General features: G+C 36.9%; 1 protein-coding gene across 4 annotated transcripts in view; it reads right to left on the bottom strand.

Moving 5' to 3' along the window:
- The window catches only part of SLC30A9 (solute carrier family 30 member 9), an 86,006-nt gene that overhangs the window by 48,723 nt on the left and 23,111 nt on the right, over positions 1–14,172 (bottom strand). For all 4 annotated transcript variants that reach the window (XR_008717120.1, XM_055588431.1, XM_055588432.1 and 1 more), the window contains 5 exons: positions 12,377–12,439; positions 9,837–9,936; positions 7,664–7,756; positions 6,847–6,929; positions 1,630–1,688 (listed from right to left, as the gene is read on the bottom strand). Coding sequence is in view for 3 of the 4 variants with exons in the window: in XM_055588431.1 (XP_055444406.1) it covers positions 1,630–1,688; positions 6,847–6,929; positions 7,664–7,756; positions 9,837–9,936; positions 12,377–12,439 (398 nt within the window). In the remaining variant the exon portion in view is untranslated. The remainder of the gene's footprint in view (positions 1–1,629; positions 1,689–6,846; positions 6,930–7,663; positions 7,757–9,836; positions 9,937–12,376; positions 12,440–14,172) is intronic.

Here is a 14,172-nt window from a genome sequence, read left to right as displayed (position 1 = left end):
AAAGTGACACTATCATTTCAATCCCAGGTGGCGCAAGTAGTAATGAATTCACTTGCCAATGCAGGAGATGCAAGAAACTCGGGCTCGATCCCTAGGTTGGGAAGATCCCCTGGAGTAGCAACTGGCCACCCACTCCAGTATGCTGAAAGACTATCCCAAGAAGTTCAGAGAATTAGGATTAGAAGGAAAGGCACAAAGAAGTAGAAATATTAAAGGGAAAATGTATTAAAGGGATAAGAAATAAGATATCAATTAGAACACTGAACACTGAGAGAGTGCTTGTGCCAAACCTAAAATATAGTGAGTTCACATATTTCACTATTGGAGTTCCCATAAAATGAAGAAGAATATAATAGAGAAGGAAGTGTCTGGATCAGAGAGAAAAAGGATCCCAAGTAGGCGGGTGAGACGGAGGTTTAAGAGGGAGGGGATATGTTTATACATATGGCTGATTCACTCTGTTGCACAGCAGGAGCTGACACATTGAGAAGCAATCATACTCCAATAAAAAATAAATAAAAAATAAAAAGACTAAAAAAAAAGAAGTAAAGAAGATATTTTTATTCCAGGAAACATGAATAATCCTGTTATGTTTTAGAGAAGGAAACCAACCATCTTTAGTGAGTGAGTGTTCCTAGGAGGAATATGGAAACAGTAGGAAATTCATTACTAAAGTCTTATTCTATTACTATTTTAAAAAAAAGTATAATAGTTATTTTATTCAAAATCTGTAACATTTCAAGGCTGATGAGTATTAATCTTCAAAAGGGCTCTAAGTAACACAGATTTCAGAAGTCAAACAGCTGCTATTCAAAAATCTGGTGCTGATGATCCTCCATGCAAAAAAGATATAAAGCTAGCAGTAAGTCTTCCCAGGAGGCAGATCTCACCAGCCTAAATTACTCCATAGCAAGAGGCAGGGGCAGAGTCTGTCAAGGCATAGAAGTGATTCACACAACATATAAAGGCCCTACCACCAAAGAGAATCCAGGTCTTCAGTGCAGCACTGGGGTGCCAGAAATGCAGGGCTCAAAAGGGAAATGGAAGTTAAGAGGCTTTGAATACGATGAATGGGAAAGAAAAGCGTATCAAATAAGGTATGACTATAGTTGTCATCATTGCTAATTTCTAAATTTTCCAAGAAGGAAGCAATGACTCAAATTTAAGTCAGAAGAAAAGAGACAATTTGCAAAGCTAGCCCTTTCTCCAGGTATGGTGCTCACTTCTTGACAGGAGACACCTCCAGCTCAATTTAAAGGCAAGGCTGACTCTGAACATGACTACTCGGCATCGTGGAAGTGTCGGTTGCTTTGACAAGCGCTCTTTCAGTGGAGTGGTGGGAATGCAAGTCCAATGAAGGCTTCAGGAGAAAATAAGAAGTGGACAGTAAAAGTAAGCTTTCTATACTGGTCCCAATATTAATTTCCTTCTGATAGGAAGGAAAATATTCTGGCACACTTGTAGATAAGGTAGTAAATGTGGTGATGGAAAGATAACGTATTTTTTTTTAGCAGATTAGATCTACCTTGGAATAGGATCACAGACATGCTAGATTTTCATCATGGACAGATTCTAGGATTTTATGTGAAATACATACTCAACATAACATTAAAAGAAAAATATTCTTACCTTGGTATTTCCCAGAAAGTCTCTATATTCCCTTAGTATTTTTTGGTTTCTAAATAGCCCTATAAAAAAAGAATTACGCAATACATTTAGCTCATACATATTCTTATCCTTTCACATTTTAGATTAACACAATTATTCTAAGACTATGTTAAACGGTCTTCTCCCAGATACAAACAAAAGTATCAGGTGATGGTAAGAAATCTGAATTTGCAACTTGATTAAAAAATGGGTTAAGGACGTGGATAGACTTTTCTCCAAAGATGATATACAGCTGGCCAACAAGCATATGAAAAGATGCTCAGATCACTAATCATCAGAGAAATGCAAATCAAAACCACAATGAGGTATCACTTCACAGCCATTAGAATGGCTACTACCACAAAACAAAAACAAAGAGAAAGAGAAAATAACAAGTGTAGGCAAGGAATGCAGAGAAATTGGAGATCTTGACTATATTGGTAGGATTATAAAATATTGCAACTGCTATCGAAAATAATATAGAGGCTCCTCAAAAAATTAAAAACTATCATATGATTTAGTAATACCACTTCTGGGTATATATCCAAAAAAAAATGAAAGCACTGTCTCAAAGAGGTTATTTTCACACCCTAACTTATCACAGCACCATTCACAATGGGCAAGAAGTGAAAGCAACCAAAACGTCCATGGACAAATAAATGCTGAACCGTGTGGTATATACATACAACGGAAATCCTGTCACACGGACGAACTTAGTCAAAAAGACAAACACTGCATGACTCCATTTATATGTGGTATCTATAGGAGTCAGAGTCATAGAAACAAAAAAAAAGAGTAGCTACCAGGGGCTAGAGGGACAGGAGAACTGTTGACAAGTACAGCTTCAGTGCAGCAAGATGAGTTATTTAAGCTTGATATAAGAACCAATTCTCCAGCTATAGCTCAAAGTTTAAAAATAAGGAAAAAATATTTTATTAGTGTGCTTTCTCAAATTCTGTACTTTAAGTATGTCCTCTAATATATGTAAAGGCTATTCACAGCATCATTATTTTAACAGTAAAAGACTGGAAATGACCTAGGTGAAAAGGACTGAATAAACTCTGGTGCATCCCCCAAAATGGAGTGTTATAAAAGAAATGAAGAAACCTCTCTGTTTCCTGCTATGGAATGTTCTCTGGGACACATAAAAGTACATAGACTATGCCTTATTTATGAAAAGGAGGGTCTAAATTACCAGTATGTATGCTATTTTAGTAAAAATAACACTCAAACTAATTTTTTAAACAATTACCTATGCTAGAGGGAGGGAAAAGGGTGGAAAAGACAGGGATGGAAGCTAAACTTCTCTAAAGTATTTTGTCTTTAAAGTATTTGAGGTGACTCTGGAACCATATAAATGTTTTACAAAATTATGAAATAAAAATAAATCAAATTTCTTAAAATCAGAAGCAGAACGAAACAAACGAACCTATTTTTATATCTAGTAGATGGTTTATCCATACAGTGAGAAATTACAAGTGACATTAAAACATAGGCATTTGACTGTACATCCCCAGTGAGATATACAGTAAAGACAAAAAGAAAAATAGAAATCTTAAATCACCTTACTAGCAAGAATACTGATACTAATAGTTTGAAACAACACTGTATTCTGTCTATATGTGTGTATACATACATAAAGAACAAATAAAAAATGTACTTAATGATGTTAATGAATTAAGTAATAAGATTTTCAGAGCAAGAGATACAAAGGAAAAAACGGGGGGAATAAGTTTATCAAAATAACCTACATATTTTCTCTTAAGAAACAAAAAGTATTTCCTAACTCTGTCCACTGAAATACCTTAAAAATATATCAACCTATTAAAAAAAACTGAGTACCCCTAATGCCCACAGAAGAAATGGAATAGCCATCATGGTCAACAAAAGAATTCAAAATGCAGTACTTGGATGCAATCTCAAAAACGACAGAATGATCTCTGTTCGTTTCCAAGGCAAACCATTCAATATCACAGTAATCCAAGTCTATGCCCCAACCAGTAACACTGAAGAAGCTGAAGTTGAACACTTCTATGAAGACCTACAAGACCTTTTAGAACTAACACCCAAAAAAGATGTCCTTTTCATTACAGGGGACTGGAATGCAAAAGTAGGAAGTCAAGAAACACCTGGAGTTAACAGGCAAATTTGGCCTTGGAATATGGAATGAAGCAGGGCAAAGACTAATAGAGTTTTGCCAAGAAAATGCACTGGTCATAACAAACACCCTCTTCCAACAACACAAGAGAAGACTCTACACATGGACATCATCAGATGGTCAACACGGAAATCAGATTGATTATATTCTTTGCAGCCAAAGATGAAGAAGCTCTATACAGTCAACAAAAACAAGACCAGGAGCTGACTGTGGCTCAGATCATGAACTCCTAATAGCCAAATTCAGACTTAAATTGAAAGTAGGGAAAACCACTAGACCATTCAGGTATGACCTAAATCAAATCCCTTATGATTATACAGTGGCAGTGAGAAATAGACTTAAGGGCCTAGATCTGATAGATAGAGTGCCTGATGAACTATGGACTGAGGTTGGTGACACTGTACAGGAGACAGAGATCAAGACCATCCCCATGGAAAAGAAATGCAAAAAAGTAAAATGGCTGTCTGGGGAGGCCTTACAAATAGCTGTGGAAAGAAGAGAAGCGAAAAGCAAAGGAGAAAAGGAAAGATATAAGCATCTGAACGCAGAGTTCCAAAGAATAGCAAGAAGAAATAAGAAAGCCTTCCTCAGCAATCAATGCAAAGAAACAGAGGAAAACAACAGAATGGGAAAGACTAGAGCTCTCTTCAAGAAAATGAGAGATACCAAGGGAAAATTTCATGCAAAGATGGGCTCGATAAAGGACAAAAATGGTATGGACCTAACAGAAGCAGAAGATATTAAGAAGAGATGGCAAGAATACACAGAACTGTACAAAAAAGAACTTCACGACCAAGATAATCACGATGGTGTGATCACTCACCTAGAGCCAGACATCCTGGAATGTGAAGTCAAGTGGGCCTTAGAAAGCATCACTACGAACAAAGCTAGTGGAAGTGATGGAATTCCAGTTCAGCTATTTCAAATCCTGAAAGATGATGGTGTGAAAGTGCTGCACTCAATATGCCAGCAAATTTGGAAAACTCAGCAGTGGCCACAGGACTGGAAAAGTTCAGTTTTTATTCCAATCTCAAAGAAATCAATGCCAAAGAATGCTCCGACTACCACACAATTGCACTCATCTCACACACTAGTAAAGTAATGCTCAAAATTCTCCAAGCCAGCTTCAGCAATACATGAACCGTGAACTTCCAATGTTCAAGCTGGTTTTAGAAAAGGCAGAGGAACCAGGGATCAAATTGCCAACATCCGATGGATCATCGAAAAAGCAAGAGAGTTCCAGAAAAACATCTATTTCTGCTTTATTGACTATGCCAAAGCCTTTGACTGTGTGGATCACAATAAACTGTGGAAAATTCTGAAAGAGATGGAAATACCAGACCACCTGACCTGCCTCTTGACAAATCGATATACAGGTCAGGAAGCAACAGTTGGAACTGGACATGGAACAACAGACTGGTTCCAAATAGGAAAAGGAGTACGTCAAGTCTGTATATTGTCACCCTGCTTATTTAACTTATATGCAGAGTACATGATAAGAAGTGTTGGGCTGGAAGAAGCACAAGCTGGAATCAAGATTGCCAGGAGGAATATCAATAACCTCAGATATGCAGATGACACCACCCTTATGGCAGAAAGTGAAGAAGAACTAAAGAGCCTCTTGATGAAAGTGAAAGAGGAGAGTGAAAAAGTTGGCTTACAACTCAACATTCAGAAAACGAAGATCATAGCATCTGGCCCCATCACTTCATGGGAAATAGATTGGGAACAGTGGAAACAGTGTCAGACTTTATTTTTGGGGGCTCCAAAATCACTGTAGATGGTGACTGCAGCCATGAAATTAAAAGACACTTACTCCTTGAAAGAAAAGTTATGGCCAACCTAGATAGCATATTGAAAAGCAGAGACATTACTTTGCCAACAAAGGTCTGTCTAGTCAAGGCTATGGTTTTTCCAGTGGTCATGTATGGATGTGAGAGTTGGACTGTGAAGAAAGCTGAGCGCCAAAGAATTGATGTTTTTGAACTGTGGTGTGGGAGAAGACTCTTGAGAGTCCCTTGAACTGCAAGGAGATCCAACCAGTCCATTCTGAAGGAGATCAGCCCTGGGATTTCTTTGGAAGGAATGATGCTAGAGCTGAAACTCCAGTTCTTTGGCCACCTCATGCAAAGAGTTGACTCATTGGAAAAGACTCTGATGCTGGGAGGGGTTGGGGGCAGGAGGAGAAGGGGACGACAGAGGATGAGATGGCTGGATGGCATCACTGACTCGATGGACGTGAGTCTGAGTGAACTCCGGGAGTTGGTGATGGACAGGGAGGCCTGGTGTGCTGCAGTTCATGGGGTCTCAAATAGTCGGACACAACTGAGCGATTGAACTGAACTTAACTGAATGCCCAGAGGTCTCTAAATTTTATTTCCTATTAAGAGGAAAAGAGGCTCCTACTATAAATGCTGATTACCAATCTGGGGCAGGGTAGTGGTTACTGGAGGGGAAGGGGCAGGGTTGAGGGAAAAATGGGTAAAATGGATCAACTGTGTGGTATCAGCTGGAAACTAAATTTTTGGTGGTGATCAAGTTGTAGGATAAACAGAAATAGAACATAAATGTTATTTAAACCAATGTTACCTCTGGAAAAAGTAAATTAAAAAAAAAGAAAGTAAACATTTCATTCCTGTAGATTTAAATGCAGGTCTGTTTAGCTTATCTGTGAATATAAAGATACTAAACAGCTGTTTGCTTCTTCTGAGAGGCCAAAACCCCTTAGAAACTAGGATTCACTTTTAGAACAGGTACAATCTTCAAATCGGACCCTGAGTTTTAATATTCATATGTCTTATAGAAATGACAAATTAGCTTTGCTTGCTCTCATGATCTTTAAAAAGCTATAGAGAGAAAAACAAACAGATATTGTTGTTATAAAATAATTAAACCCCAAAATGAAAACTGGCATTTGCTAGAACCAACAAAGCCAAACACAAGAGGTAGGCAACCACTAGGGAGGACACAGTTATTATAGACACAGGTCTCATTTACAAGTTGCTTTTCAGTTAACTCGGCTTTAAATTGAATATACTTACTTTCTCTATATTCTATTTCTGCTTCCTTACGAAGTTTTTTCTCTCTGGCAAGAGCTTCAGGGCTTCCCCAAACTTCCAAAGATCTATGTACATACACATGGCCACCATTCAGTAATATAATTTTAATGACTTCATGAAAATCATATTTAAATCTAGACAACTAAAACTATATGAAAATTTAACAAATCATAGGTCCTTTAGGAAAAATATAAAGCACTTAAGAAACTTTTCTAAATTAAATCTACACAATAAGAATAAATTCAACAGCAAATTTTCTTAAAAAAAAAAATCTAATTTTTTTTGCTAATTAATATATACTAGTAACTCTCAAACAAATCTGCAAATGCAAAAATATTCTGCTTTTGGATTTTCCTGGTGGTCCAGTGGCTAAGACTCCGTGTGCTCCCAATGCAGGCGGCCTGGGTTTGATCCCTCACTGGGGAACTAGATCCCTCGTGCTGCAACAAAGAGCTCATATGCCACAACTAAAGAGTTTGCATGTTGCAACTAAAGATTCTGCATGCTACAACTAAAGATCCTGCATGCCACAAAGAAGATCAAAGATCCTGCGTGTCACAATTAAGACCTGGTGCAGCCAAATAAATAAATAAAAGTAAATACTTTTATTTAAATACTTTTTTTTAAGTATTTTTTAAAGTATTTTATTTAAAAAAGTATTTTTAAATACTTTTTTAAAAATATGTATATATTCTGCTTTTAAAATATATCATTTTAAAAATTCTGAGTCTATCTATAATGGATTTTTATTAATCCCAAATTCAGCTTGTATTTTATCCTAAAAGAACTATGTTCTTACTTTGCCTCCACATCTGATCTCAAGTATACAGTAAAGGACTCAGTATCTTCATGAGGACTTCGTCGTCTGATTTTTCGAAGCTGTTCCAGATCACTGAAGAAAGAAATATGTTGAATTTATTCAGAGAAGGTTCATATAGTTCAGGATTATAAAGGGCAGATAAAAACCACTAACTAAGCCTCATTTTTGGAGAAGGCAATGGCACCCCACTCCAGTACTCTTGCCTGGAAAATCCCATGGACCGAGGAGCCTGGTGGGCCGCAGTCCATGGGGTCGCTAAGAGTCGGACAAGACTCAGCGACTTCACTTTCACTTTTCAATTTCATGCATTGGAGAAGGAAATGGCAACCCACTCCAGTGTTCTTGCCTGGAGAATCCCAGGGACGGGGGAGCCTGGTGGGCTGCCATCTATGGGGTCGCACAGAGTCGGACACGACTAAAGCAACTTAGCAGCAGCAGCAAGCCTCATTTTAAGAGCTAAAGGTGGATAGCCTGTAAAAATCAGTTTAAAGATGATATTCTGTACATAAAAGTGGTTTAGAAAGAGTTGAAAAACTAAGAATTATTCTTGACTCAATATAGATACCATAATATAATAGGTAGTGAGTCAAATCCTTAAACAGTGCTTGTCCTTTATCTGCTATGGATATACCACTGCAATATCTGAAGTATGAATAAAAAAAAGGTAGAAAGAACACAGATTAGAGTATTACTCCTCTATTTGAGAATGTAAACTTAATATTTACAGTCATTTGTTTACATCCAGATTGTCATTGTTCAGTCGCTAAGTCGTATCCGACTCTTTGCAAGCCCATGAACTGCAGCATGCCAGGCTTCCCTGTCCTTCACTATCTCCCTGAGTTTGCTCAAACTCATGTCCAGACTAATACTAAGTGGTAATATCATTCATAGGTATCAATTTATAAAGAGTATATGTCAATTTCATGCTATTTAATTATTTTCCTTTCTCTTAAATTCTGAAAGGTTGATACATGCATCAAGTCACTCTGCTAAACAGTCATTCTAAATCTGATCATTGGTCTTCCTAAGGAAATTTTGTAATAGCAATAAAAGACCTATAAACAAAAATCTGAGGAATTCCCTATTCTTGCTGTGGCCTAGGATCAATCCCTAGCCAGGGAACTAAAATGTTGTAAGCCGTGTACTGCAGCCAAAAAATAAAAAAGTAAAGGTCTAGATCAGGTAGCAAAAGATATGTATTCTGGTTCCCACTCTGTCACTGACTCACTAAATGAACCAGGTCATTGCTAACATCTTTATTATATTTCCTGGCCTATAATATGGAGATAGCTATACCTAACCTACTTTACTCACAAAGTTTTTGTATGGGAAACAAAATATAGTTTTATATCATTATTATAATTGGTTGTTTTTTCAATATTTATAGAAGTTATAAAACTGATTATAGGAATCCTTATTTACTGATATTATACAATATGCTACCCACTCCAGTATTCTGGCCTGGAGAATTCCAGTCCATGGGATCGCAAAGAGTCAGACACGATTAAGGGACTTTCACTTTATACTCTAGAAGATGTACCATGGTGGGGGTGATGGAGGGACAGCCTAGATCATCTGATGTCTAAATTGCCAAGAAATCTTCCACTTAAATATATAGCTTTCCTAGACAAAAGAGGGGAAAACATTTAAATTTGTAAAAAATATACCTCAATAAATCTCTTCAGTTAGAAGAAAATAATAAGATACCAGAAAGAAGTAAAATAATTTACACTCAACACAAACCACAGCTGGAATGTGAACATAAACATAATAAAATTGCTCTACCAAAAAACCCCCAAATTTTAAAGCTATATGAATATACAAACACTCTTATTGATAATTCTGCTACATGTTAACAATAGAACTCCTAAGGTTCTTATGTAACACATAGATTTTTGAAGAACCTGCTTTTTTGAGTTAAAGGAGCCAAGAAAGACTGGAATTGCTCAAGCTGGAGCAGTCTTCAGTTTAATAAGCTAACAATTTTAACATTAAAAAAATTTTTTTAACTGAATAAAAATATTTCTTCAATTTAGGAAGGAACCACAGTAAAGTTTCCACATGGATGGTAGCTGGTAACAAATTCTAGGAAGTAACTGGTTATTTAGATTAGATAGAACAAACTACTACATTTTAAAAAAAATTACCATACCTGGATTTGAGGCAGAACTCATTCATCGCTCTGACTCCAGTGATGAAATTATTCTGAGTATACTTTGGTCCATATTCCCTCTTTTTAAGAACTGCTTTGACTAAAACCAAAAAAAAGGAAAACATACTAAATATGCACACTGGAAGTCACATTTGAAGATAAACATATACTAATTTTTAAGTGGGGTCACTAGTGAGTTCCATAGAAAACAGGTTTTTCCTGATGCACTGGATGACATCTGGGGAAAATAAAGTCTACTTCAAGTACAGAATGCTGCTGCTGCTGCTGCTGCTGCTAAGTCGTTTCAGTCGTGTCCAACTCTGTGTGACCCCACAGACGGCAGCCCACCAGATTCCCCCGTCCCTGGGATTCTCCAGGCAAGGACACTGGAGTGGGTTGCCATTTCCTTCTCCAGTGCATGAAAGTGAAAAGTGAAAGGGAAGTCGCCCAGTCGTGCCTGACTCTTCGCGACCCCATGGACTGCAGCCTACCAGGCTCCTCCGTCTATGGGATTTTCCATGCAAGAGTACTGGAGTGGGGTGCCATTGCCTTCTCCACAAGTACACAATAGGACAGAATTAAACTTGCAACCACCCAGCTTTTAACTCCATAGTTCATCAGTGCATGCTTGCATGCCAAGTCTCTTCAGTCATGTCCGACCCTTTGTGACCCACCAGATTCCTCTGTCCATGGGATTCTTCAGACAAGAATACTAGAGTGGGTCAGGGGATCTTCCCAACTGATGCCAAAAGATCAACCCTTTGTCTAAAGGACACCTTGCAAAGGTATCACTGGTCTGTTAAATCATACTAGTACAATTTAAATTGCTTGGAAAATCTAAGTGAAAATAAACTGAAGTTTCAATTAAAAAATTACATGCTGGTTCAGTGTTTTATAATCACCAGTGAAACCAGCATTAAAAAAAAAAAAACAAAAAAGAAAGTAATCAAGGAGTATTGCATATAATGAAGAATCAGCAGTTTTTGTGAAAACTTTTGTTTCAGTTACATATAATAATCTATATATATACTAAATCAATTAGTACTTCCTATGTGGGTTGCAGTCAAAAAACTCTGAAATTCACTGAACGATTTCACATAAAGTAACAAAGGTGAAATAAATATATGGAACATTTTTATTAGTTAAAAATTATAGGAAGTTAATTATAGATTATAGGTAAAACACTGCCTTCTATTAAAATATTCCCCTATTATCAAGTATCAAACTGTTCATAAAAAATGACAGACATCAATAACAAAAGACCAATTTGGCATCAGTTACACCCTGTGGATTAAAAATTACAGCCAACATTGGTCTGTTCATTTTTATAAAGTTAGACTTTTAGTCACATGATATAGATAAACAGCATAAGCATATCTTGGAAAAGCAGGAGAAAAACAGCAGAAACTCATGTGTTCTGTTTCAAATTGTCACCAAGTTACTTCATATTCTATTCTCATATCTAGTAACTACTAAGTCTTCTGTTGTACTTGCAAATTGAAAGAATAAATTAAGACTAAATTATCCACCACTGAAGAAGGTAAAAAGACTCTTAAAACAAAAACTATGAAAGTCAAAATTCACAAATCATAGTTAATAAGAACATTTCAAAAATAAAGTTCAATTAAAAAATCAAAACTTTATTTGAAAAAAGTATATAAGGAAGTTCAGGTTTCTTTTTGCATAAGTTTAAGTCTCTGAACTACCTTATTGTAATAATCCTAAAATATTAAATTCAAATAAGCTTCTCAGAGAGGAGAAATACATCTCTCTTCAAAAAGATTATTTTTTTTTAATTACTTTTTAATAATTTCTTCAAAGTATCTAGAAATCCCTGTTGGCCTGTCCCGGCCCAGATTATTGATGGTAACACAACATTAAGTATTCTTAATTGTGACCGTACAGTATGTATCATCTCCAAAGTTATCCTATAAAAAAGAAGTCCCATTCTCAGCACCACCATAGAGGAGAAAACTATGACTCAGAAAAATCAAGTAAACTGCCCAAAGCCATAAAGCTGGTACATGCTAAAGCTACAAACTGAATTTACTTTTGTCTGACGCCAAAGCCATAGTGATCCTACTCACAGAATTAGTACCGCCATGAAATATGCTACTTTGGACATGGGAGCCATAGCCCAATTATAAAGAGAACTGCAAACAAGAATTTCTTCATTACTTAATCACTCCTAGAAATGGAAATCAAGAATGTCCAAACTATCTCGATTTCAACATGCCACAGGTATTGGCCTCTAGTTCCTTATTAATCACATTACTTTTCTAAAAATGATAAAACCATTTTTATTTGCCTTTACTCCTTTCTTGGGCTTTTGAAATAACAATTACCATAAAATTTATGACCAGAATGCAAATTTCAGTAGAAAATTAGTTTATAAATAGAATAAATCCTTATGGTCAATATATTTTTTTAAAAGTAAAAATGAATATACCTTTATAACCATAAAGATATCTATATAAACTAATTTTATATATTTAATTCAAAACACCTTTATAATAAAAAATAGAATAAAATATATTTACCTCTTACTTGGAGAGGTTCTTGCTTAATAATTGGAGCTTTCAGTTCTGCACCCATATTTTCTGCTGTAAAGATTAAAAGTTATTTTAAGTAGTTGTTTTCATATAAACCCTATAAACTTAATTAACATTTGCTAAAACAATCTGCTGCTGCTTTTGCTAAGTCACTTCAGTCGTGTCCGCCTCTGTGCGACCCCATAGACGGCAGCCCACCAGGCTCCCTGTCCCTGGGATTCTCCAGGCAAGAACACTGAAGTGGGTTGCCATTTCCTTCTCCAATGCATGAAAGTGAAAAGTGAAAGTGAAGTCACTCAGTCATATCAGACTCTTAGCAACCCCATGGACTGCAGCCTACCAGGCTCCTCTGTCCATGGGATTTTCCAATCTGGCAATGTATAAAAAAGATAATATATCACAGACCAAGATAAATCCGAGGATTTATTTTAGGAATGAAAGAGTAGTTAAACATTGTTGTTTAGTTGCTAAGTCACGTCTGACTCTTCTGCAACTCCATGGACTACAGCCCACCAGGCTCCTCCGTCCAGGGGATCTCCCAGGCAAGAATTCTGGAGCAGACTGCCATTTCCTTCGCCTGAGGGTCTTTCTGACCCAGGGATTGAACCTGCATCTCCTGCACTGGGAGGGAGGGTTCTTTACCACTGAGCTCCCAGGGAAGCCCAGTTAAACATTAGAAAATCTATTAATTCCTCTCATTAACAGATTGAAGGAAAAAAACTGTAGAATCATTTCAGGAGCTAACCAAAAAGCACTTAATAAAATACAGCACCCATGCAAGTTTCAAACCTTTTTAAGAAAAATTAGCACAAAAGGAATTTCCTTGGAGGGTAAAGCAAACCTGTAACAAACACCATATTCAATGGTAAAAATTTAGACGCATCCCTTTAAAACAAGGAACAAAACAAGGGCACATGCTGTTGATTTTTCCACCCCCAAACTGTTCTAGAGATGCTCTTCAATGAAGAAAGGATGACTATTAAATGGTTATTGGAACAACAGTACAACCCTCCCCCACTTCAAAAAACATTTAATAAAATGAAACTGTAATCTACCTCATACCATAACCAATCAATTCCAGGAAAATTAATGATTAAAGACTAAAGTATTTTTATGATTAGGTGGCACTAGCGGTAAAAAAATCCACCTGCCAGTGCTGGAGACCCAAGGGGTGAAGGTTCAATTTCTAGGTTGGGAAGATCCCCTGGAGGAGGAAATGGCAACCCACTCCAGTATTCTTGCCTGGGAAATCCCATGGACAGAAGAGCCTGGCCAGCTACAGTCCATCAGGTCGCAAAGAATAGGATACGACTGAGGCAACTTAGCATGCATGCATGATTAACAGACAACAATATATAGAAAAAAGCAAGCTGCAAACCGGGCGACTGTATTTCCAACAAATACCATCAACAAAGGATAAGTATGAAGAATACTTAAGAATTCCTCCAAATGTATTAAGAGAAAGACAGAAAGGGGCAGAATACAAGAACAAACTTGCACAGGAAATACAAATAACTATTAAACATATGAAGAGATGATAGCCTCGTTATTAACAGAATCCAAATGAAATCACAAGATGCCATTTAACAACCACTGGATTACGAAATATGAGAACTATGATAACCCTAACGTTGGCAAGGGTATGGAGCAATGTAAGTCATACACTACTGGCTGAAAGACAAACAGGGATAACCAAACCGGCATTATCTGAAGTGGCTCAGACGGTAAAGCGTCTGCTACAATGCGGGAGACCTGGGTTCGATCCCTGGGTCGGAAGTTCCCTG

This window comes from Bubalus kerabau, chromosome 7 (assembly GCF_029407905.1).
Source record: "Bubalus kerabau isolate K-KA32 ecotype Philippines breed swamp buffalo chromosome 7, PCC_UOA_SB_1v2, whole genome shotgun sequence".
Lineage (NCBI taxonomy): Eukaryota > Metazoa > Chordata > Mammalia > Artiodactyla > Bovidae > Bubalus > Bubalus kerabau.
This window is presented reverse-complemented; position numbering and strand designations above follow the sequence as displayed.